This window comes from Anas platyrhynchos, chromosome 4 (assembly GCF_047663525.1).
Source record: "Anas platyrhynchos isolate ZD024472 breed Pekin duck chromosome 4, IASCAAS_PekinDuck_T2T, whole genome shotgun sequence".
Lineage (NCBI taxonomy): Eukaryota > Metazoa > Chordata > Aves > Anseriformes > Anatidae > Anas > Anas platyrhynchos.
Genome location: NC_092590.1, coordinates 78,020,130 through 78,043,857, shown reverse-complemented (window position 1 = coordinate 78,043,857; position 23,728 = coordinate 78,020,130). Strand labels below are relative to the sequence as shown.

The window sequence follows — 23,728 nt, the reverse complement described above, 5'->3', positions numbered from 1 at the left end:
GATGCCAGGCAGCTCCGCTCCCTGGCTTTTAGCACGAGAAATCATTATTAAGAGAGCTGGTAGTGTCTAGGATGACACTGCTTCTCCCTTTTAACGAGGGGAAAACGAGGTCTGCCTACAAGGTCACGCCACCATTTCAATATTTATTGTTGCTCGCTTCTTCTACTGATATCTGTAGGAAGAAGTGTTACTGGGATTTTTACAGCATCGCTTCAAAAAAAAAAAAAAAAGTGCAACCACAGTTGTTTTTTTTTTAATCGGGTGTATCATTTCCTTCATACCCCTCTCCTGGTAAAAACCTAGAGCACTTCTAGTGGTGGATTACGGGGTCTCAGCTCGCACAATAGGGTGCGAGACGGACCATCTGCACCCGGGGAGCGTTCTCACAAACCCCAGCCCAGAAGTGGTGCCAGGGATCCACCGAGCTCAGCACAGCACCTCGTGGCAGAAGGGCTCAGTCTAATAGGAACACAGCCCCCAAAAAACTATGAGCTAAAGCTCAGGTCCCTAATAAGTGTGCACTGGGCTCCCACTGATTGAAGTTGGCTGCCAAAAACCAGTCCTTGGCTCAGGCTGGCTAAACTAGCTCAGCTGTAACCCCGAGGTTTCAGAGCAAAGAACAAACATAACCTGCCTGGACTCGGGGCAGCTCACTGCCCAAAACACGCTTGCAGAACTCCATCAGGAGAAGAATCGGTCTTTGTAGAAAGAGTTGCTGAAGGATCACGTTATTAGGGGCTCGGTTTGGTGCTCCAAAGAAAGGAGGAGAAAGAACAAACCCAAAGATGCCAGCGGGACCTTAGCCTCCACCACGCTGAGCTGATCCGTCGGTGGCATCCCCAAATCCCTCATGGCTTCAGCGCTCTGGTGAGGTAGAGGACAACCACATTGAGTCCTACAGAAGACTGCACACGTGTATAAATTTATATATTCGTATCAGACACCTCCTTCCAGCACGAGAGCTCTCCTCCTGTTTTTTTCCACCTTGCCCCCTGTGCGCGAGGGCACGCCGATTCCGTCTCCCAGCTCGGCGCCTCCTCTCCTCTTGGAGCTCAGCTGATGCCTACACATGGCTCAGAGCTGCCTCCAGAACCCCATATGTGCACAGAGAGACCAGAATAACAGTCATTATGCCAGAAGCACTACAACATTGCTGTTACAGAATCAACAGAGGGAGAGAAAGTGTCGGGCTTCGCACTCCAGCCTTTTAAGACGCAGCCCAGTGATGGGACAGGGCTCGCTGGGACACCTTGAGCCTCGCTCTGCTGGACCAGTGCTGGTGCTGGTGCCAGCCCCACGCTGCCCACTGCCTACCTGCGAGCTCAGGATCCCACCAGCCACGACTTTCCTGGCACTCGATGCAAAGGAAGAGGCTCCTGGCCACCGGCACCACAAACTCAAGGCGGGATTTGGGAATCCAGCTGTGCTCTGCCATCGGCTCCCGGCTCCGTCTCACTGCTCTGGGGATGATACATGCGGCAGACTTGACTCCAGCTGGCCCTATTGTATTGGATCTACAGTGACAGACAACAGGAGCCAGAAACTTTTTTGTTCAAGTAGAGCCAGCAGATGTGACACTGAATAAACACAGACAGTCAATCTGCTGAGTAAGAAGGTATCGTTCGTATAAATAACATACATCTAATCCTGCTTCCATTTTAAACCCAAATATGGGAATGCAAGATGCTCGGCGCTCTGTAGATGTATGCTCTGAACAATGAGATCAAGGAAAAGCAGATAAGACGCAGCTCGGATTCATCCTCCTTTCCCTTTTGCCCTGAATCGTTATCAGATCCCCAGCTTTCCCCACCAGGAGCTTCCCGCAGAGCGTTAACAGTCTGTCCGGGCTGATGTCAGATGGGAGAAGTTAGCCTTGTAAAAAATACCTGCCGGGGCCCTACTGCTTCTTGATGGACCCTAATTACGGAGCAATTAAAAGCATTTCTCCAATCGGTTGAGCCTCACACGTTCGGGAAGCAGGCATCGCACCCACCCAGGGGCTTCTCCTGGTCTGGTGGGGCGTGACCTCTGCAGGGACACGTTTTCTGCTGGTAGGAAATGCCTGCAAATTTGCAGCTGCAAAATAAATGATGTAGAAATGGTTAGAAAGCCAGCCACGAGACGGATTAGCGCGCAAAAACTCCTCTTTGGGGAGCACAGGCCGTGCTGACACAAGCTCGGTGCCTCGTTGCAACATCCTATGCGGTCAGAAAGCCAAGTGGAATTGGTAGGTGAGTTGCAGATATTGTTCTACCAGAAAGCCCTAAATATAAACCCAAAGAAACCGGTGTTCAGCTGCCCCTGCCCCGCACAAGCAGGTGGTTTTTGAGAGTTCAAACCTCAATACTCCAATATCTGGCACGCATCCCTTGAGGATGAATGCTCAAGAACCTCTAAAAGGCGAGGAAGTTCTTAACCGAGTTCAGAATTTGCTTTATTAAAAAGGAATAAATGAGTAAGAGAGGACTGTCATTGAGACTAATTAGACTTGATATCGCCGTGCTGGGTTGCTCCCACTCCGCGGAATCGCTGTCTCCTTCCCCAGAGCACAGCCACCAGTAGGATGCGATGATGCAATTAAAAAAAGGACACAGGAAAAAAATATATATATATTATTCCATTTCCCAGCCTTTTCCACGGGATTAACCTCCCTTCTCATTAGAGACTCATTTAGCTACTTTTTTTTTTTTCCCCCATTTGCCAGCGAGCTCCTCCAAGACAAACAGCAATTGATTTGTTCCCCGAGAAGCCCGGGCCTGAGCGATGCAACCATCTGTCAGGGGAAGGAAGGAGCTCTCCGTCAGCGGCTGCTGGTTCATCAAACCCCTTTTAGATTTTTAATTTGCCACTTCGGTTCTCGAGTGAAACCAAACAGCTCTCAGCTCCACGCTTCGAAGCACCAGATCAGATCCGCAGAGCCCGGCCACGCAGCTTTCTGTTCGGGGAGGTGCCCCCCGAGCCCCCAGGTGTTGGCATCTGCTTGGCCAAGATGCTTCCCCAGGGAGGAAGGGCTCACAAAATGCACTGCAGAAGGTCTCCTGAAGCATTTCTGTTATTGATTCAGACCCCCAGGGGAAAGGGACAAGGGTATTCCCTTCCTTGGGCAGCCACCAAGCCATTCCTGAAGACCACGGATGTCAAAGCCGTGAGGTTTACACCCCAGAGAAGGAAACCAAACCTCTCGTGTTTGTTGGGGTTCTGTTTGGGGTCCAGAATTGCTTGAGTTTCCAGGATTTTCCTCTTTTTTTTTTCTTACGTCTCACCTTCTTCAGAAGAATTGTGTCAACAGAGCCTCTGGAGAAATTAAATTATGCCACCCGATGGCCCTCCACCTGCAACCTTACCAATCCTTTAAGAAACTTCCAACAGTTTGACAAGGGAACATAGGGAAGGTTGAAAACCACTCAGCTGAGCTAAAGGAGGGATCATCTCCTTTAAGACCAGAGCAGTTATCCAACTCGCAGATGGCTTACCCAAATTTAAGACATCCTCTACATTGAACAAGCAGCAGGAGTGAGGTAATTGCCCTCGAATGCAGATGAGATTCAGCCCTTTGAAAGTAAGGAATTCATGATTTCTTGTGAAACCATGAGAAAACAGTAGCCTGCCGGGATCCTAACTGAGCTGTTTTCATTCTGGGAGCAGAACTGACAGTGAAACACCGACAGAGTCACAGGTTTGGGGTACACAGTGAGACCAGCCTGAGTTCCAGTGCTCAGACTACTTGAGCTTTTTCATCATCCTGCCACAACCACAGCGTAAAATCCATCCCAAATGGGAACAGGTGAGATTTTCTTCAACCTATAGTGTAAATGCAAGAAGCAGAAGCACTAACTCGACCAAGTTCAAATGTATCTCCCCATTTTGGAGACATACAAGAGCTAGTTTTGAGAATTCTGTATTTTGTCTGTATCCATGGCATGGTAAAAACCAAGAGTTTGTTCTTGGTTTGGGTGTAGTGGGTTACCCACCTTAATAATAATAATTATAATAACAACAACAATAATAATAATAAACGCATGCTATAGATTTAAATGGAGATTTGAGGATTATTGAGAATTATTGAGGATGGGGAGATTGAGAATGAGGTTTTATTACACATAAAACATTCCTAAACTAAGAGAAATTTATCCAAGCAGAACTTTATCCAACAGAATTTATCCAACAGAACTTTCCTCCAAAAAGAGAACAAGAAAATAACCCGTTGTATAATAAAACACACCAAAAAGATGGCCAGGAAAAAGGTGAGCAGAACCACCTGGATCTTTTATCCCACCAGAAGAACCTCTCCTCCGTGAGACCTCCTGGTGCAGGCTTTTTGCATCAGCTTCTGCATTTCAGCATCCAAAGCATGAGAAGGGAGAGAGGAGGCTCACAAGTTACACCCAACAGCCTCTGCCTCACCACAAGTGCGCAGTGCAGGATTCCCACGCTTCTCACACCTCCACCACACACTGCTCTGCTCTTAACACAAAATTTCTGCTAAGATAACAGCAGCACCAAGCCTTCACCGTGCAGTTAATTGGTTTGGATTCTGACCTGTGTGCTCACATCCTCCCTAAATAAAAGCTCTAGCACCTGCAAAGCGCCCTGGATCCTCAGGTTGGGATTTTTATTCATTCATTTCATGACACGCGAGGGCTAGCAGCATCTTTCTTGAGTCATGATGTTCTTTTCAAAGAGGCCACCTCCCCACGCTGAGCTCTGTGTCAAGGATGGTGGCTTTTGAAAACTGATCTCCTATTTGATCTGAACCTGTGCTTTTACAAATGGAAGTATAATCGTCAGTCTGGTGGTGTAAAAACAGCTGTTTTACTGTCTGTAGCTCTCCAAAAGATACTCAGAACTGCACAACACATTTTAGCCTTGTGCTTTTGGAAAAAAAAAAAAAAAAAAAAAAAAAAGCTAGCTGATTTGGGGAAAAATAAGAATTGTTTAAAGTTACAGCAGATCTCTTCCTCCCCTCTCTAGTGTGTAAGGAACTGGACTCAGTCCATCACTGGCTGTAGTGGACAGATCTGCTCCCAGTGTTCTGAGAACTAGGCAAAACAAAAAGAGAGAGAGAAAAAAAAAAAAAAGGAAAAAAAATCTGGCTGTCAGGCAGGATATAAAACCACCAGCCATAGGTCTTCTAGGGGATTTCTCCCAATTAGCTCACGATTTTATGAAAATGGAGAAATGCAATAATGCTGGGCACACTAAAAGAAAAAGAAACAGGCCAGGAACTCTAAAGCTTGTTAAAAACAGGACAATAAATAAGGAAAAATTACTACACCTTGCTCAGAAAAAGTCTTCTTGAGCAGCCACTGAAAATCTGCGGCTTGTGTCCACCCAGCTCACGTCCTCCACGAAGCGTTAGGGTTTGCTCTCTCCTCTACTCACCTGTATTTTTTTTTCCATTCAAATTTGCAGGAATTTTTCCTGCATCTGGCACTGGGTCAGATCAGCTGAGGGGCTCGGCAGACACAGAGGGAGAGGGGCAGACGGAGCGGTGTGGATTCACCAGGGGCAAGCTGCTGCTCAGCCCTGTTAGGGCTTGGCCAGGCAATCAATCAGCCACCAGCTCACAGGAGAAATTGGTTTTAATCCAAACCTGCCTAATAAAGAGTGTTTTTTGGAAAGCCAGGGGCAGACACCTTACCTCAGTGACAAAGAGAGTGCGCGGATCGATGATGTCCAAGAAGTGCCTGAATCTGCCATAAAACGAAGTCTGGAAGAGAAGAACAAACAAAATGTGTTCAGTGACAAACTGCCTTTCATCTGCTGCGCAAAAAATAACTTATTTCCTCCGCACAACTACGGTGAAGCTGAAAAGCAACGGCAGAAAAGCTGTTTGCTATAACGACAGGAGGGCTGGAAGGGGCAAGGCTCCACCTCGATGCTGCTGAAGGAAGCCCCAGCCCCTGGGGTCTCCTCCTCACCCCACTCCTCACGAGCCAGGCGAGCGAGGGGACTGAGCACAAAGCCACTTCCATGCCTTGAGTTCATTACAGGACTGTCCAGGTGCTAAATTAGGGCTGGGTTTCACGGTGCCAGCCTGCAGGAGCGCAGAGTAAAAGACAAACTGTGAGCCTTCACGATTTTCAAAACAACCAAAGCTTGAAGGTTTGGGCTCCTTCCTATTTGCGTGCTTGGAGAGAATCCAATTAAACACGTTCCCAACCTGCAGAACGCTCAGACGTTGCAGACACCACACTGAACAAAATAATTGGTAGGGTTTTTATAGAATGAGAGAAAAAAAAAACTATCTTCAACCTCACCACGCTCGTGTCGGGCAATGCTCCCTGCTCCCAACATCCTCACAGCCTAGGGAGAAGAAGAACTGATGACCAAGTGGAATAAAGCTGATAAAGGGTAAAAAATGAATGGGAAACGTTCTCTGAAGCAAAACAGCTCTTGAATCTGGAACTACAGAGACAAGGGGAGGGTGAGAGACCGGTGGTGCTGAGCTTGGGCTTCGGGATGCCTCTGCACGACGGTCACAAGGAGATAAATCCCTTTGCCTGTGCAGTGCAGGAGCTGCTGGAAATAAAGGGCTGCAACGTGGCCACGGCGTGGGGATGGCATTTAGTCACAGCCTGGCAGTGTTTTGTGAAGCCTGCTGGTGTTGCTCCACCGAAACCATCACGCACAGAGGCACACCGCCGACACCGCTGCCTGGTTCGGGCAGAAATCCCTCCCCAAACGCAGCTCCCGGTGGCACTTCTCGTGTCCTGCACTAAAAAAAAAAGAAAAAAGAAAAAAAAAACCTGCGACTGAGCACAAACAGCTTCACAGAACTTCAGGAAAAAGGAAAAAAAAAAAAAGCCTGGTGGTTTTTAATTAGCGTTGATTTAATTAACACTAATTCTGGTACTTTCCAGCTTTTTGAGCTTGGCATTTCGCTACCTTGCTGGGATTTTTCAGCACAAAAACCTCTGCGGGTGCCAGTGCCCTGTAATCACCGCTGCCCCGTGCTCCCTTCGTGCTGCCACGGGTCCTCTCCTCAATCCTGCTGCTCGTCCTGCGCTCTGTGGTCTCACGGGGGAGCCCCAAAAGCCTCAGGTCTCACCCCAAAATGAGGGAGCCGTCTCCAGGTGGTGCCTGGAGCAGGCTGCTCTGTGTCAGACAAGTCCAGGGGCAAGGGAAGGGCCACCTGAGCGGGGCCACGGATGGCACAGCCAGGTCCTGAACAAGAAAACTGGAGAATAAAGACCCCAGCACCATCACACGGAGCTGCTGAGAGCTCCTCAGCTACTCCCACGTCCGGGCCAAGATTTTAAAGAGCAGCTCTGTTAATCAAAAAAATTTAAAAAAGGATTTAATTGGTGTAAAAAGCACTTTGCTGCTTCTCCCCCTCACATGCGCGCACGAGGAGGGCTCTGTCACAATCCCAACACTTCACTTGGGGAGGAAAAAAGCCAAAAAAAAACACCTTAACCTGCGGGGACACGCTGATGTTTGACGCTGCCTGCTTGCTCCCTGCCTTCCCGCGATGGCAGCATCGAGTTTTATGGTGAATAAAAGCCAGGAGGAGTTAAGAAGACCATGACAAAACTCCTTCAGGGGAAAGGAGATGCCCCTACAAAGAAAGCAAGCTGGTTTAAAACACTTGGAAGAAATAAATTCAGAGATGTATCGCAGAAATATTTTTCTTTTTCTTTTCTAGTTATTATTTTTAAAATCTGTTCAACATTTAGTGTAAAGCTAGATAAGAGCAGACACTGCCACGCCTCCTGGGGTTTCTGCAGCAGGGATGCCTCACCAAAAGCCCCAGCCTTGGGAAAAATGAGAACCTGATGTCAGGAGAAGCAGAGGATTGCAGTTCCCGGCTGTCACACTTGTCTTCTGCAACTTCTTGAAGTTCTGCTGCTGCTAACGAGCACTTGCTTGCTTTTTAAGCTCTTTAAGGTGTTAGGATGCGTGTCGCTCCCTGCTCCGCTGTGCCTTCTTCGGCTTTGAATCATCCAGGGACTGCTTCCTTTCCCCTCCCCTACCTGACCCTTTTTCCATCATCCCACAAGGCACAGCAGGGGATTTCCATTCCCTCCACGCTTCGCACTTCAGCCAAGCAGCCCCAGATTTCAACAATTCGGGATGTTTGCTTCTCAACAGGATTATTTCCAGGGATGGAGCTCGCAGAAACTTGACCTTCAGCTCCCGGTTACCCCCGGCGCCTCGCTTGCCGCTTTATTCCTGCAACATCTGCTGGAGTAAACTGTCACCGGGAGGAAAAAAACTGCGTAACGCAAATTTCCTGTGATTAATCAGGGCTATTTTGGTAGCGCTTCTCACCAGCCTGCACGCAAAATGAAGTTCTAGGAATATTAATTCCCTGCCACGGCACGGCAGCGCATTACAGCCCCGGCTCCGTTCAGTCGCTGTGCTGCAGGATCCAGCTGAGTCCAGGACGAAGGCTAGAAGAATTAAAACACTCCCTGCAGGCTCTAGAAATTTGGAGAAAAGGGTCAGTGACCACTAGGAAGCACTCATTATTCACCTGCCTTTAAAGAACGGGGCATTCCTCAAAACCCCGTGCTGGAAGGAGAGGGGACGTGCACACCTTTACTCACTTAATTACAGAGTGATCGTAAAAGAGATTTAATTAAGCCAGAGCAAAAGGCACGCAGACTCAGGTTTTTTATTTTTCTAGCTAAAAATGAGGCTTAGGTCAGCTTTAAATTAATTAGGAGGAGATTTAAGCTAAAGCAAAGAAAATATATGTTATAAAATACAAGCCACCGAGCAGCTGCATGCAGGCAAGGTTTGGCTTTGAGATTGCACACACGTTTATGATCCACCCCAATTACAGATCCAGGCTTAAGCTATGGAGCCCTACAACACCCTAACGCTGACTTCAGGGTATTTAAGGGCCCAGAATCTGTCCCTGCATCTTCACCTGCAGCAGCAGGCAAGGGTTTAGATGTCCTCAGCCCCAAGGCAAAGAGGTGAATCTTCATTTTCACCTTCTCACGGCTGGCACTGCAGCTCGTGGACTTGTCTCGTGGCCAGCAGTGTGCTCCTGGGCTGTTTTAGCCCTACACGATTCCCAAATGCTGGGAAAAGCCTTCAGCTGCCCAACCCAACCCAACCCACGAGGTACAGGGGTTCCCAACGAGGTTTGGGGTGCCAGGCACCCAGCAGGGTTTACACCTTGCAGCACAGGGCACAGAGAAGCCAACTCCCTCTTGAAACTCCATCCCTGACTGACAGAGGTGTAGAAGAGCCAGTGGAAGGCTTTTTTTGGCAGATCCTACAAGGTCAGCAGCCAAACACCAAACCCAAAGGTGGCTGCGCTTCCTCTGCTCCTCTACAGCAGCTGCAAACCAGCCTGAAACATCCTCCTGTAGCCTTGTAGGAAAATCCCTTCTCTGTCGTGGTGGTCTCGTTCATCTTCGGTGGAAAATAACTTCAAACTGGGAAGCCGGAGCGGGAATTTCTGTGTAACTTCACGGTGTTATAGCACAGCCCTGGTTCCTCCCGCTGCCTGAACAGGGAGAGTAGGAGGGGATGATCTTCAGCACTGACACCCTTAACGAGATGTTTCCGAGATCAGCGCAGCGCCGCTGACATCGCAGTGCCACCAGTTTACTCCTCTTCATTTCCCTCTCCTTCCCCTAAAGGATCTCAGGAACGCTTTGCAACGAGGATGAAACGCGGGTGACTTGTTGAGGATGCTCACCTCAGCCTGGAAATCAGCTCATCTCCCTCTGCACACTTCGTAGCCCTCCCCGCACCAGCCAGGACAGCCTCGTGATGCTTTTTAGGGGGCTGACCCCAATAAAAACCCCAAAGTTTAGCTTGCACTACCTTCCTGCAGCAGTTAACGCCGCTGTTTGGTGAACCACTGAGCCCAAACCTTACGCAGAGCTCTGCTGGAAAGGTTTCCTCAGCTCTTTTGCTGGAGGATGCATTTAATTTGCTGGGCAGAAGCAGGAGCCCTGGGCTGCAGGCAGAGACCCTGGAGCTTTGGGAGCTTGCGTTTGATGTTTTGGCTCAAAGAGAGGGAGCACTTAGCAAATCCCTTCTTTAAGAAAAAGAAAAAAAAAAGAGTACGATTAACAAATTAAAACGACTTGTCAGAAAACTAAGCCCTTCTCACACGTTCTCAAGCCTAATGTCCTCGTTTCTTCTTTCACCTAAAAATAACCTGCTTGCCTTGGGAGGCAAAAGCTGCTCCCAGCAAAGCAACCAAAAATGTGACTCGACAGATGCGACTTGCCTGAAGAGCAGGAAAAACAAGCGAGCTGCAAAGCAAGAGGTGGGAGAAGGGGAAACAAGTGCCAGGGCGACGCTGGGGATGTGTGCCTGCCATCAGCTGCCCTAAATGCTCCTCCAGCCCCGAACCAGGGCTCTGGATCGCAGCGAGGGAAGGAAATCGCCTCCTCTCCACACAACCACAACCTCAGAACACCGAATTTGCTCTCTGAGGCAAATTCCTTGCTTTTTTTATGTTTGTTTTTTACACTCGTGAGGACAAAGCTGCCTCGCACAGCTCCCCTGCGTCTCACAGGGGCATTCTTCCCCAGCACCAGCCCGCAGCCCTGGAGACTGAGGTTCCCTGTGGGGAAATAAACACCAGCTCACCCCAAGGATGGGTCGGGATGCTGCACTCAGGGACCCAAACGGGGGCAGATTTGACCTCTTTCTCCTGCTCCGTGACCCCACAGAGCTGCCAGACCCCAAACCGGGCCGCCTGGATGCGTTGTGGCCACGTCCCCCCCAGGCGTGGCGGTTGGGGACAGAGGCCAGCTCCGCTCGAAGGCGATCATTAGCATCCTGCCATAGCCCTCGAAACGTTTTCTAAATGTTGCTACAAGTGACAGTCGCTCCTTAATGAACAGAATGCACCGGCTCGGTGCCTGACGCGCTGCCAAGTGTGCCTCGAATCATCTGTGGTGTCTAGAAGGGAGTAGTGTCTCCTCCTCCTCCTCCTCCTCCTCTTCTCCTTATTACAAAGCTCCGTCTCCCCAGCCTGAGCATCCCTTGGGTTTGTGCAGGGTGTTCGTGGTTCCCATGGGGTCCCTGCACCACCTCCTGTCCCGCACCCAAGGGAGATCCCAAAAGCAAGGTGGCCGGGATGGGCATGCAGACGGAGCCCCACACATGAAAACAGCAACAGGACTTCTATTTCACCACCCAAACGGGCGGCTTTGGTCAAGCCGAGCTTTGGGATCTTCAATTAGCAAGTCAGAGGGTTGGCAAAGTGCGGTCCTGTGAAGATTTGGGGTGGATGGTGGGGTGGAAGTCCCCTTGGAGAGCTCCCCAAAAGCACGGGGGAAATGTATTAGCGAACAGTTCGGGAACCGCAATGCCTCCTTCCTTCTCGTGGCAGCCTCGCCCCACTCCAGGGAGGAATTAGGAGCACATGCAATGGGTTGTGTGGGTTTGGAAACCTTTCAGAAGCCTCAGCAGACCCCAACACAGCCCCACAAAACCCAGGCGTGAGCTGCACCATGGCGGGGGCGCTGAGGGTACCTCAGGAGCGGCAACTTTGGGACGTGTGGGAGCCAAACAGCCCCAAAACCCGCCCCAGCTTTCCTCATCGCCACCTTTACGGGCACAGGGGGGTTTTAAAGCCTTTTATCCCACAGGATTTGGGATGGCTGAAACACCCCCAAGCCCCACAGGATCCCACTGGCGCAGACCCCCCAAAACCCCACACAGGCCTGACCACCCCTCACGGAAACCCCTTTCCTCACAGAATTCATCCATAAATGACTAAAAATCCTCCACATTTCCCTCACACTTCATGTTTTTTATTATTTTAACAGATTAATCTCCTCACACCGGCGGGTGGGGGGGGTCCGGGCACCGTTTTGCCCATCACCTCCACACAACCTTGGGCTCTCAGCCAGCCCTACCAGGGCCGGGCCCAGCCTCGCAGCACCGCGTTTGGGGACATGGGACCACGCTGTGGGGACAGGAGGGTGACACCAAAAGGGGTGACACCAGGGGACCCCCGCCCCTATTCCCCCCCTCCGTCCCCACCAGGGTTTCGAACCCGCGACCTCGGGGCCCCCAAGCGCGCGCCCACCCCCCCGCGCCACAGGGGCACGGCGGGACGAGCCAATCACCGCCTGCCAAGGGGCGGGGCGCTGAGGCTCTGAGTGACAGCGGCACCAGCCAATGGGAGGCGGGGCGCTGACCAATCAGCGCGCAGCTTGAGGCCAAAAGGGGCGAGGAGGGGGCTCTGCCCCCCAGAAGGGGGGTGGGGGGGGCACCGTGAGGGACCGCTCTCGCCGCCGCCGCGCCCGCCCCGCTGCCGCCGCCGCCCGGTACCGGTACCTGCTCGAAGCGGGGCTTCCCCAGCTGGAAGGGGGGGTAGTCCGCCGGCTCCGCCATCCCCTTCGCGCTCTGCGGGCGCCACTTTAAACAGCCTCCCCCGCCGCCGGGCCCGCCCCTTGCGGCGGCGCCGCTCTGATTGGCTGCGGCCCACCGCAGCCCCCGCGAGGCACGATGGGAAATGTAGTTCCGTTCCCCCCTCCCCTCCCCTCCACTACCGCCGGCCTTCGCGGCGGCGCGGGGCAGCATGGGAGTTGTAGTCCGCGGCGGGGTTTGGGCGGGAAGCTGAGGGGAGCCCTGAGAGGATTGGGGGGGGGGGCGATCGGAGCGGGCTCCCCTCAGCTGTGGCGCTCGCAAAGTGCCATTAAAACCATTAAAAACATTTAAAAAAACGTGGGTTTTTGGGCAGTGTGAGGTGCTGAGGGAGCAGCTGAGGGGTTGTGGTGGAGCAGCTGTGGAACAAACCCCTCAGATATCCGCCCCGCACCTGTCATACTGGAGAGGTCCCAGTTTGCCCAGTCAGAACTGGTTGGGGGGAGCAGTGCGCCAAGGGCCACGCACAGGATAAGGATATTTCAGTCTTTTTCCCCTGTTCTCCTTTTTTTGAGGGAGAACTGTTGGATTTAGCAACCAGCCTGAGGCAACGCCCCACGCCCGCCTGGCAGAATTACGTTTTTCCTTCCCCAAAAGCACTCACACCTCACATTTCAGCCCAATTTTGAAGGAACACCCCCCAAAGTGTTATTTACACCCAAATGCACAGCAGCCACAGTATGATAGAGGATGCCCAGGAACGTGACGTGGATAGCAGGCACCTGCCTTAACTCTGAAATTGGGAAAATAATTGCACAAAGCAAGGTGCAAGCTCAAAAGCCTCTGGAAAAAAATCCCTCAGGTTTCATCATATCCCTCTGAAAATAATATCCGTGCTTTGATGGGAGCCTAACACTTGCTATTGACCTCTAAAATATATGATTAAAAGTAAAGAATGGGAAACCTGCGAGTAATAAGTTTACCCTGATGCAGGCTTACTTATCGGCTTCATCAGTATTACGATTTGGGGAGATAAAGGCGAGGTTCGTGTGGGGCTGGGAGCAGAAGGGGTGCGTACGAAGCAGTCTCCGGAATCCTTTTCTCTAGATTAGTGGCATCAGAAACGCCCGGCCCTTCAAATGCCGCTGAAATTGTTTGGAGGATTAGAAGCAATTCTCCGAGGAAGAGCAGGGAGCCGGCGGCGACCCCGAAGATGCAGATGAAGCAGGGAATGCGGTCAGGGTATAAGAGGAAGGCTCGGTGCAGCCGCAGATTACAGAGCAGGTCAGAAACAGGATTTGCAGCGAAAGAGAAATTAAACAATATACCTGAGTTTATTTATTGATTTAGCTATAAGCAGCAGAAGGGTTTGCTGTGAGGATGCTGCTGCTCTGCTTCATGGTTGTGGCTGCTGCTGTTCGATGCTCTCTTTTCACCTCCAAAACCAGTTTCATTTTCCATTTTTTAGGCTAATTTGGCACCGATCCCTTTCACTGAATCTCCAATCTCTCTTGCAGCTCCAGGCAGAACAGGAACCCAGCGCCGTGCCTGTCACAAGGGTGATATCCCACAGCAATACCGAGTCGTATAAACCCTCACAGCTTGCCGTACGGTGGGTTAGGGGCTCTGCTGAAGCTCCTGCCAGCCCTGAGGCCCCGTGATATCTCATCACCACTCTATCTGGCCTCTCTGTGTGCCCACAGCCCCTTGGCCATGTTTGTTTGAGGGAGCCCCATGGCGTCACTGAGTTTATGTAGGAAGGGAAGGGATGAACCTGGCTTTACCTGAGCCTTAATCCACAGTGGGAGCAGAAACTGGGATATACAGCCCAAAACAGCACCTCAAAGGGCACCTACCCTCTGTACCAGCACGAGAAAGGATCAAACTGGAACAGAGAAGGGCATTTTCTCATTTCTTGTTCCTTTCCCATTAGAGACACTGTCCAACCTGTTCCTTCACAGAACCCCAGACCGGCTGAGGTTGGAAGGGACTTCTGGAGGTCATCAGGTCCAAATCATTGTTCAGGTATGGTCCCCTAGAGCAGTACCCAGGCCTGTGTCCAAAAAGCTTTCAAATATCTCCAGGGAAGGAGACTCCACAACCAATTTGGGCACCGGGCTCTGCCCCCACAACAAGCCTGATGCAGTTGCAGGCTGCCGGCCTCCCCCACCGCCTCCCTTTTTGCCTTTTTTCTGCATAGCTGTATGAAAACACAAAAACATGACCCCCAGGAACGGGCAAAAACCTGGTCCCACAACAAATTCTGCTGACGGCTGCGTCCCCAGTGCTGCCCTTGTACCTTGTCCTCGGAGTTAATGGTTTGCTTCCCCTAATTAAACTCCGCTGCAGTGAGCACTCACTGCCTGCTGGCCCAGCTGTGCACCCAGGACAGGGTTTCGCGTGGCTTAAACCTCATTTTGACCCCACAGGACCCTGCTGCCCTTCTTACCCTCTCCTCGCGATGCGGTATCAGTCCTAATCCCAGAGAACAGCGTGTAATTAGGGCTTGTTTTCTTTTAGGCAGGGTCTAACGCTGCTTGGAGCCCTAACACTGTCTTAAAGGGCGAAAAAAGAGAAAAAATCCTGTTGGCTATGACTGGTATCTTATAACATGACTCTTCTTTTTCTAAAGGTTTTATTCCGTACTTCCCAGAAGTAAAAATGAGCAGGAAAGGAAAATCACCGGGGCTCTGCAATGAAGATGGATGGCAACCCAAATCTCTCAGCCTCTATACCAGGGAAATCCCCCTCCCTCCCATCGCAGCCAGAGCCAGATAATTGATACAATCCCTAATGTTGACACACTGAATGTTTTATAACAACAGAGGGGAGAGAATCTGTTTATCTCAAACCACATTTGGAGTGACATAAGACTATCACTTTTTTGGTTAAATACCAGAAAGAATATCAATTCTTTGGCTGATATCAATCTAACCAGATCCCTTTAGACTGACAACTTGCGTTTCACTGGTTTGGGGAAGGAGAGGGGGGGGGGGGGAGGATTTGCTTCCCCAGTTCAGCGGCTGTTAAGTCAACATTGACATTTCTTCCTGCTTTAGGGGACACACGAACACGCGACGAAGCCCCCAGCCACGGAGCAAACAGAGCTGGAAAGCAAAAAGAGAGAGATTTTGGGGAGGGGGGGGGGGCTCCGACAGCCACCCCGCCCGTGACAGCTGGGTGCAGAGCCGGGCTGCCTGCTGGCTCCGGGAGAAAGTCGCAGGAACATTTCTTGTCGGCTTCCATCTGTAAAGCCAGATTTCGAAGACAAAACTTGCGGCGGGCTGCAAAACTCAGGCTCCGAACAACAAATGCCGCCAGCTCTTCCCCCAGGGACAGGAACCGTTTTGCCTTAGCCCCGAGTCGGCGCGTGGAAGCTTCCAATCCCCTCAGTTTATAGCGGGACTGAAGTCTTCAAATCCTTTTTCTTTTCTTCCTCAACAGATCCTGCCTTCTACTTACTGCTGCTCTGCTCCACCCCTTGCAGCCAGCCCAACCAGCCTCGGAATTTGGGGCTGCCTTTATTTAGGGTCAGCTTTCAGAGGGGTCACGGGTCAGTGCCCTGATCCCGCTCGGCGGCGTGCTGAACATTTCCCCCCAGCTCTCGGGGCTAACGTCAGCCCCCCGGGCAGGTGCTGGGCCCACAGTCCGGCTGGATGAAAAACAAACCGGGATTAGAGCTCACGAAACTCTTCTGTCTCGTACCACAAAGTCATTTAGTGAAGCTTAAAGGCTTTTTCTTCTTTTTTTTTTTTTTAAAGGAAAGAGCATGAATGAAGGAAAAAAGCAGGCATTGGAGAAGGAAAACAGCTGAGAGGTACAACAGGTGCCTGGGATTAGGGCAGAGGAGCTGAAGGCAAAGGTCTGGGCCCTCTGCTGAGCCCCGTCTGCTGCACAGAGGGGAGAAACGAGCACTTCAGGTAAAAACCCTGCGCTCCTGTGAGCAGGGCACACAAAATAAAGGTCCCAGGGGCTTACACCCAACATTTGGAGAGCCACGCGCGGCAGCGGGTGCTGTGGGACTGCTAATGATGCTCCTGGGAGTGGAAAAGCTGCCGGAGAAGTTGGGCACCAGCCTCCTCCTTCAGAAAATAAACAGAGAAATGTCACTCACTGTCCAAGTGCTATCAGCACAGACGCTGTTGTCAATAAATCAGAAGTATCTAGGAACAGCTTGAACAACTTTTATTATTTTTTTTTCTCCTTTAAAGTGCTTAAAACGTAAATAACAAGCTCTTTATAAACATCGGTGGCAACTATTAAAACATGAGACACACAGAACCCGCTTCCCACGTACACGAAGCACGGGGGAAAAAATCAACAACTCCCCGAACCCCGACACTTCTCTCGGCCGTTTTGGGATGTTTCTTCACCCCACGTTTATAACATAAGACACGTGGCTGTTTCTTCACAGACGAGTCGTGAGGCTGGGCCTACGTGACACCTCGGTACCCACGTCCCTTCGGGTTTGTTCCAGTTGAAGGACACGCCTCGGCTGCTCTTCTGGCCCAAACTCCGGGCCCGAAGGGGCAGCAAACACAAAAACGGATCGCTCGGCTTCTTTAAAAGCAAGGCGCCCAGCTGTGGGGCTGACAGAACAGAGCAGGTGAGAGCAAACCCTGCAGAAAACCCGTGGAAACAGCTTGGGTGTGGGGAAAAAAAGAAGGACAGAGCAGGATGCAAAAGGCAAAATACAGAGTTATTGCTATGGCTGTGTCTGGAACCGAACCAGTGAAAGGCTGCGGCTGGCCCAGGCGACCTCCCTAAAATCCTTTTTCCTGCTCCTTTCAGCACAGAGCAAGAGCCCCGGGTGTTACCCTGGGGAGCACCAGTGTGGACACTGCAGGATTTCTGCCCTAATTAATTTTCTGTCCCCTAATAACATCCCTTTGCCGTGAGCTTTAACTTTTCAGCATCCCTGACCTGCGCAGCTCTCCTGATGCCACTCCAGCTGCCCGCAGCTCCTCCCTGCTGGTTCCAGGTGAAAGGGAAGGCTTTTCTACAGGACACGGGCACCCAGAAAGGGAACCCTGCTCCCAGGCCATGGGAGATTTTGATTATAAAGGCAAAGAGAAGCTTCTTTTTTAGCTCTCCATATAACGAGAGCGAAACCCCTTCCCTCAAGCCCTCACATCTTACACCAGAAATGCAACTCCCTGCATCTTAGACACATGGAGGAAGAGAAAGATGCAGGTAGAGAGGTGCAAAACCCCAGAGGACCTACCCTGTTAGGGACAGGGGCAGGTCCAGGCTCACAAATCCTCCTTTTATTACGATGGTGGGCGAGGTAGACATGACCAAACACCGACAGCGCTGCCAAATCCCCTTTAAGCTGATGCCTCCCACTTCCAACAGCCTCAGGCTGCGAGCACGACCCAGTCCTGTCTTCATGCGGCTGAATTTTGTCTTGTAATATCTGCCGTGCCCTACCCTCAGCATCATCCCTTGGTGTCTGCAGCTCCCCTGTCACAGAGGTGTCTGCACAGCCTGCCTGGACCAAAGCGAACAGCCCCCGGGGACGGGAGGGCTCTGCTGACTGCTTTTAGGAATAAACTCGCCTCATTCGAATTAGCAGGCAAAAAGGTGGCCGAGCCACGTTGCGCTGAGCTGGAAATCGGATCTCAGATCCTTTTTTTTTGTAGGAAACTGCCATTGTTCTTTTGCGAAAGGCACCATTTTTCAGTCCTGGTATACATGGAAACAAGGAAAAAAAAAAAGAATATGAAGTTAAAAAAAAAAATCCAGGAACTTTTTAAGATCTACGGAAGAGAAAAGACACCCTGCACGTGGAGACAGCTCAAGTCCCACACGCGCTGATCCTCCAAAACACAAGCAGAGGGGGAGCAGCACCTCTTTTCGGTGCCCTTCCCCAGCATCTCCAAACCAAAAGGCGCTGCCAGGAGCGCTGCTCACCAGCCTCAGACCGTCACCACCTACAGCTACTACACCAGGCGTTCAGGGAGCCTCTCCACGGCCACTCCGAGCTAGCAAGAAGCACCCAGCTCCCGAGAGAGCTGGCCTAGGACGTCTACGGGTGGGTCCAAGCTCCCCTGGGCAGGTAAATGTGATATAACTCTAGCTGCTTTGGGACGAATACTGGCTGGAAGGTGATTTTTGCATCGATTAGCGGCCTGCTAGCTGTCACAGCATGTGCTGGCGTGTGTCGGGCGGCTGCCTGAGCTGCGGGAATGTCATGCACGGGGGTGGCAGGGCAGCCTGTGCACACCAGGGCAGCCTTTGCACACCAGCTCCGGTCCGTAGGGCGTTGATTATCCTGGTGTGTTAACGACAACGCCAAGTGGATGGCGGGAGGGGAGGCAGCCGGTGGAAAGCAATTCCTGGAGACGCAGGATTTGGGGGGGTTAATACTGATCCTAAATCTCACCCGTGGTTTGTGCACACAGGTGGAGGGCCGGGCGGTGTGCGAGGAGCTCTTCCCCAGCACTGACGGTGCACGACCCTTCTCCCAAACCTATTCTGAGCTGCACCACGACTGTGGCATGAAGCGAAGGAGCCAGCGCAGCTCCCGACCAGGCAGCGACATGGGATCGAGCCCTGATTCCAGCACTGCTGCTTTACCACCTCCAATACCCCCAGGTACTGCCACGGAGGAGCTGGCTGCTCAGACACCCTTCATTTTGGGTACAACACGGGGCAGGAAGGGGAAGAGGCACCCAGCAGCAGCCCCTCGCCCTGGCTGCCCTGCTGAGCGCACTCAGGGCACGGTGACGCGCTCCTAGACCCTCCCCCAGTTTTTTCACCCCGATTTAACACTCCACCGGCCAGAGCACACCAGTTCTGAGAAGGGACCGCAGACGAGCGTAGGCGGGAGAGCAGCAGCAGCATGACACGACAAGGGCGAGGTGGTTTCCAGCTCTCTCAGTGTCCCTGGACCACTTAAAGCATCGGCAGGACGAGCGCCTGAGAAGGTGCCACGAGGGCAGGGACCTCAGGAGGGCTCCGCTCCTCCCCATAGGGTGGAGGACAGCCTCCCACCCTATAGCTCCCAGGAGCTGGGTGAAGCAGAGCGCCTTTCCTGCTACACTCTGCGAGCAGAAGCCCTCTTGCAAGAGGAGAGGGGGAGTGCAGGGATGTTTGCAGCGCGGTTATTGCGGAGGTGCTTGAGGCAAGGGCTGCTGGGCTCCGCGAGGAGGTTATTTGGTCTTGGTTTCCCCTCCCAGGGGGATCTGGAGGAGGGTGGGAGACTGCTCCATGATGCGCACCAGCAGCTGGTCAATGTAGTTCTCCAGTTCCTGGATGTGCTCCTCCTTCTTGCTCAGCTCTTTCTCCCTCTGCAGCAGGAGCTGGATGAGTTCGTCGTGGGTCAGGTGGTAATACCTGGCCGACTGGTCCAGCACGCCGGGATCCTGCGGCAGAAACCAAGAGGAAGGTTCAGAGAGTCAAAACCACCACTCCTTTCAGCGTTTGCAAGGTGCTGCAGCACCCAACGAGGTCAGTTTTTCCTGTATTTGCCTCGTTTCCAAATCTGAGCGGGTGAGCTACCACGTCTCGTGGTCTAAAAACAGCTAAAAACATGCCACCGACTGCCCAAAAACACAGGAGGTGGAACAACTGCTGGGACATCCAGGCCCATACGGCCTCGCAGAGCGCTCCCACCGAGTGAATCATTTAAAAGGGTTTCCCCTGAGACAATTTCAAACCTCAAAAAACAACAAAAAGCTAAGGGCAGGGGCACAACAGACCCCATGAGCCTGGCATTCCCTGCTCGGGGGCTTCCTCCTTCCCCAACCCCCCAGCAGCCGGCCTGGCTGACAGCACGAGAAGAGAATTAAGGGCTGAAAGAAGGCATGCGGAGCAGCTGAGCAGTTTGTTCCTACCTTTAACTTCTTGGGGTCAGCTTTCTCCAGGTGAGACGACGGGGCCAGGGGCTGGATGCTGCCCGTGGTGACCGTCTTCAGCTTCTCCAGGCCGTTGCTCAGAGCCTGCGTCAGGCTGGACTTGTGCTGCTGCTGCTTCTTCTCCTCCTGCACCACAGCGCTGATGGGCTTCACCGGGTGAGGGCTGAGTGGAAAAAGGAGGTTTTTAGCATCCTTTGTTTCATATTTAGCACCCTGGCAAGCTGGGGAGCAACGCTGCTGGCTGTCCCTAAGGGTTTTAAGGGGGATGGGACCCACTGAGCAAATTTGGTCACCTCCAAGCAGTTAAATCACCTACGTGTGCGTTGCTCGAAGCTCACCTGCTCCCAGGGGAGAGAAGCCAGCACCCTGCAGAGCCCACGGCGCTCCCCAGCACCATTTCCACCCCGAGGTGGGACCTGCATGGACAAGGAGCCCCAGGCTGAAGCTCCAGGCAGCCAGATACTGGCACAGCCCAGGGAAACTTAATCCAGGTTCCACAAAAACATGGTCCTGAACCACAATGCATCAATTCCTGCACTGCCCCAGCCCAACAGCCAGGCTTCACTACGTTTTCTTTCATTTTTGCTTCACTCTCCATCCGGAAGATGGAACGCAGCGCGTTGCTTTTCAGCACGATGGAAAGAGAAGTGACCTGACGGCACCTTCCTGCAAGCAACGGACAGACCCGTGCACCGTACTCCGGATAAAAAGATCTTAAAAAGATCTTAAATCCTACCCAGGACCTCCAGGAAGCCTCCGCACTCCTCAGGTGCAGAAGAAACCCTACAAGGGGGGTTAAAATCCCAACAATACTGCAGGGGAAGGGGGGTGTTGTGCTCACAGGGCCTCAGCTCTTGAGCGAGGCAGGCGAAGCACAGCCTGTCTTCACAAACAGGGACCTCAGGCGTCGGTGGGACGAGGTGTGGGAGGCAGAAGAACACCCACGGTTATCGTGCGAGCTGCCAGCCGGGCTGACAGACGCCTCTCCAGCCCAGCTTGTGCTGTGAGTGCCCGGCTGTGCTTGATTTCAGCTTCCAAAGCAGAGCAGGCAGCTTTCAGCCCCGCCGTGGGGCAGAGCTGGCAGCTGAGGCCGGGACGGAGGTGGCATCACATCAGGCTTCGGCCCCGAGTCCCCAGGGCTGGTGTCCTTGGGCCTTGTGGGCAGTCACAGGTCAGGATTTGCCACACATCGTCCTCATCGAGCTGCCAGGAAGTTCTCTTTGCATCTAACGTGCTCTCCAACCACGGTGATACCTCCTGTCACCCATTTTCTAGCAGCAGTAACACCACCCGGCTCCAACAAGCCATTAAAACCCCTCGTCAGAGCTGTCCAGCTGCACAGACAGGTCCCACACAGCTCAAAAAGCCAGAGAGGGATCCCACAAATCTGGGTGGGAGCCCACTGAAGCATCAGGGCTGGGGAAATCTGCAAGCAGCACGATGCACCCCAGCAGCTGGCTGCGTCCTTTTGTTACCACACGAGATGGGTGAGGGTGAACCAGAGAGGACCAGAGGCCAGGAACAAATCCTGAAAGACGTTCCTACACAGTCCTTTAAAAAAAAAAAAAAAAAAAAAACAATCCAGAAGAAATGATTTTGCTTGCTTGAACCACAGAGCAGGGCTGCAGAAGCAGGAGGCATGCCTGTAAGAAAAAGCCTGCTGGCAGTCAGACACCGGAACCATTTCTAAGCCCTAAATGTGTCTTCTTTTGCCCCAAACTCAAAGGCCACTCGGCAAAAAGAAAACCAGCCCCAGTCCTGGGGTGGCAGCGGGGTAACCGGGATGGGCTTTGCTAGCAGGGGCTGGTCTCGGGCAGCTCTCGCTCGTGTTGCCAGTGGGAACGCAGGAACTTCTGCAGAGCTGAAAAACACTAAAAATAAAAATAAAATGATCCCGTTCTTGGCTATTGCTTTCTGGCAGCAGGAGAAGCCCGATCCATGGGGCTGGGCACCAGGGCACTGCCAGCAGCAGTCAGAGGGTCACTTCACGGCCCCATCCGACGTCCCGCTGGGCCTGCTGAGATGTGGGACCTGTTTCCAGCTGCGAATCCACTGCTGTGCCTCCAGGTGACCATAAAGAAGATAAAAATTAACACCTTTGAGGTGAGACCCCTCAAGATGAAGGCAGCACGACCCCAGCCCCTCTCCCTGCGAGCCTCGCCGGGTCGCAGTACGGCTCCCAAGGTCGCTGCTGAGCGCAAACGAAGCCTGGGGGGATTTCCCTGCAGCAGCTTAGGAATTAAGTCCTTTATCTGCCCATTAAAATGCTCCTCACAGCCAACAAGGCAACAAAGGACAAATCCAAGGAAAATGGTCCGACTCTCCTCCTGTATGCTGCTGCCGCACCCGAGGGCCAGAGCTCCCTGCAGACAGGGGTTAGAGAAGGAAAAGGATAGAAAAAAAAACAGGAATTGCATTCAGATCGCCAAGACTGGCACGTGGGCGAACCTGAAGCCTCCTTTTAAGACAACGACTGTCACTCGCCATGGTCCTTCTGCCTGCTCCAGGTTTGAAGCTTTCCTTTGTCCTTCACCTCCTTTGTGCCATACATTTCTTCTGCACGTCTCGACCGTGCTAATAGACCCTTCTGGGAAAGGCAGGTGCCACCACGGGGAGCTCGCCTCTCCCCAAAACCAGGCTCATCTCCCCAGCCCCGTAACGCACTCAGAGCCTCCCACAGAGACCCCGGTGACTCTTCCAAGCTCCTTGAACCATAACACCAAAAATCCCCGCCATCTCCGCCTCCACAGGCAGAGGAACCAGCCTGGAGATGCTCAAGGACTTCTGAGACACGTAAGGTGACAGAAGCCAGCACCAAAAGGATGAGCACCTCTTCAGATCCCACTTTCTTCCCTCGAGTGGCTGCACGGGGTGCTGAAAGGTGGCTGGGAGCACACCTTATTGACTCCTCTCCCTGCCCGAGCTCCCCCGTAGGGCTGGCAGGACACTTCTCTTTCCATGAAATGCTCACAGAACTCTGCGTATCCGCTGCTTGCAGGTTTTGAACAAGGTGATCGGACAGAGAATGAATGATCCAGTTAAGAGGGATTGAAGGACCTGGCCTCGATAAGTGATTTTTTTCTTTATCAGCCCCATCTCTTGCTGGTCTTTGCTCCCAGCATCATTCTGCACACCAACCACACACCAAGGAGGGATCCTCCTGCAGGAGTGGAGCTCAGGTAGGTTCTACCATCCCCATCCTCCTGTCCTCTCTCTCCCCAGGAGCATTTCCCACATTATTCTTGGGCCAGAAGGGATTTTATCACTTCAGCAGCCCCAAAAAGCACCACTTGCCTTCTGTCACAGGCTGATCAAATCACTGCCAGGACAACCAGGTCCCCGTGTGAACCATAAGAGTTTTCCAGCACAGGGAACCTGACCCTTGGTGCTCTGAGCATAAAGAGCCTGGGACAACCTCCTCCTGCCCAGAAAGACCCGAGGAAGGGCCACCAGGGAAGCCAGAAGAAATACAGGACACAGAGAAGAGACTCCATGCCCTAAACTCAGCACCTTTCTCCACTTCACAGCTTTTCTACCAGCACAAGACCTGGGAGGAGGAAGAAAGCTTTCTT

The 23,728-nt window shown here is 52.3% G+C and overlaps 2 protein-coding genes and 1 long non-coding RNA gene across 7 annotated transcripts in view; 1 reads left to right on the top strand and 2 right to left on the bottom strand.

Annotated features, from left to right (window-relative positions):
* Positions 1-12,528, bottom strand: part of SFXN5 (sideroflexin 5) — a 79,152-nt gene extending 66,624 nt beyond the window's left edge. For 2 of the 3 annotated variants that reach the window (XR_011809301.1, XM_027455858.3), the window contains exons 1-2: positions 12,268-12,428; positions 5,642-5,710 (exon numbers count right to left, since the gene is read on the bottom strand). Coding sequence is in view for 2 of the 3 variants with exons in the window: in XM_027455858.3 (XP_027311659.1) it covers positions 5,642-5,710; positions 12,268-12,324 (126 nt within the window). In the remaining variant the exon portion in view is untranslated. Of the gene's footprint in view, positions 1-5,641; positions 5,711-12,267 lie in introns of all 3 variants that reach the window. The other variant, XM_027455857.3, reaches the window with a different exon arrangement.
* A 103-nt stretch (positions 12,529-12,631) lies between these two features.
* On the top strand, positions 12,632-18,017 carry LOC140002524 (uncharacterized). The gene is made up of 2 exons (XR_011809300.1): positions 12,632-13,581; positions 16,059-18,017. It is a non-coding gene; the product is annotated as an uncharacterized lncRNA (long non-coding RNA).
* RAB11FIP5 (RAB11 family interacting protein 5) overlaps positions 16,462-23,728 on the bottom strand; it is a 26,195-nt gene continuing 18,928 nt past the window's right edge. For all 3 annotated transcript variants that reach the window (XM_072037921.1, XM_027455855.3, XM_038177827.2), the window contains exons 5-6: positions 20,136-20,319; positions 16,462-19,664 (exon numbers count right to left, since the gene is read on the bottom strand). In XM_072037921.1, the coding sequence (XP_071894022.1) occupies positions 19,452-19,664; positions 20,136-20,319 (397 nt within the window). In that variant the 3' untranslated portion in view covers positions 16,462-19,451. The remainder of the gene's footprint in view (positions 19,665-20,135; positions 20,320-23,728) is intronic.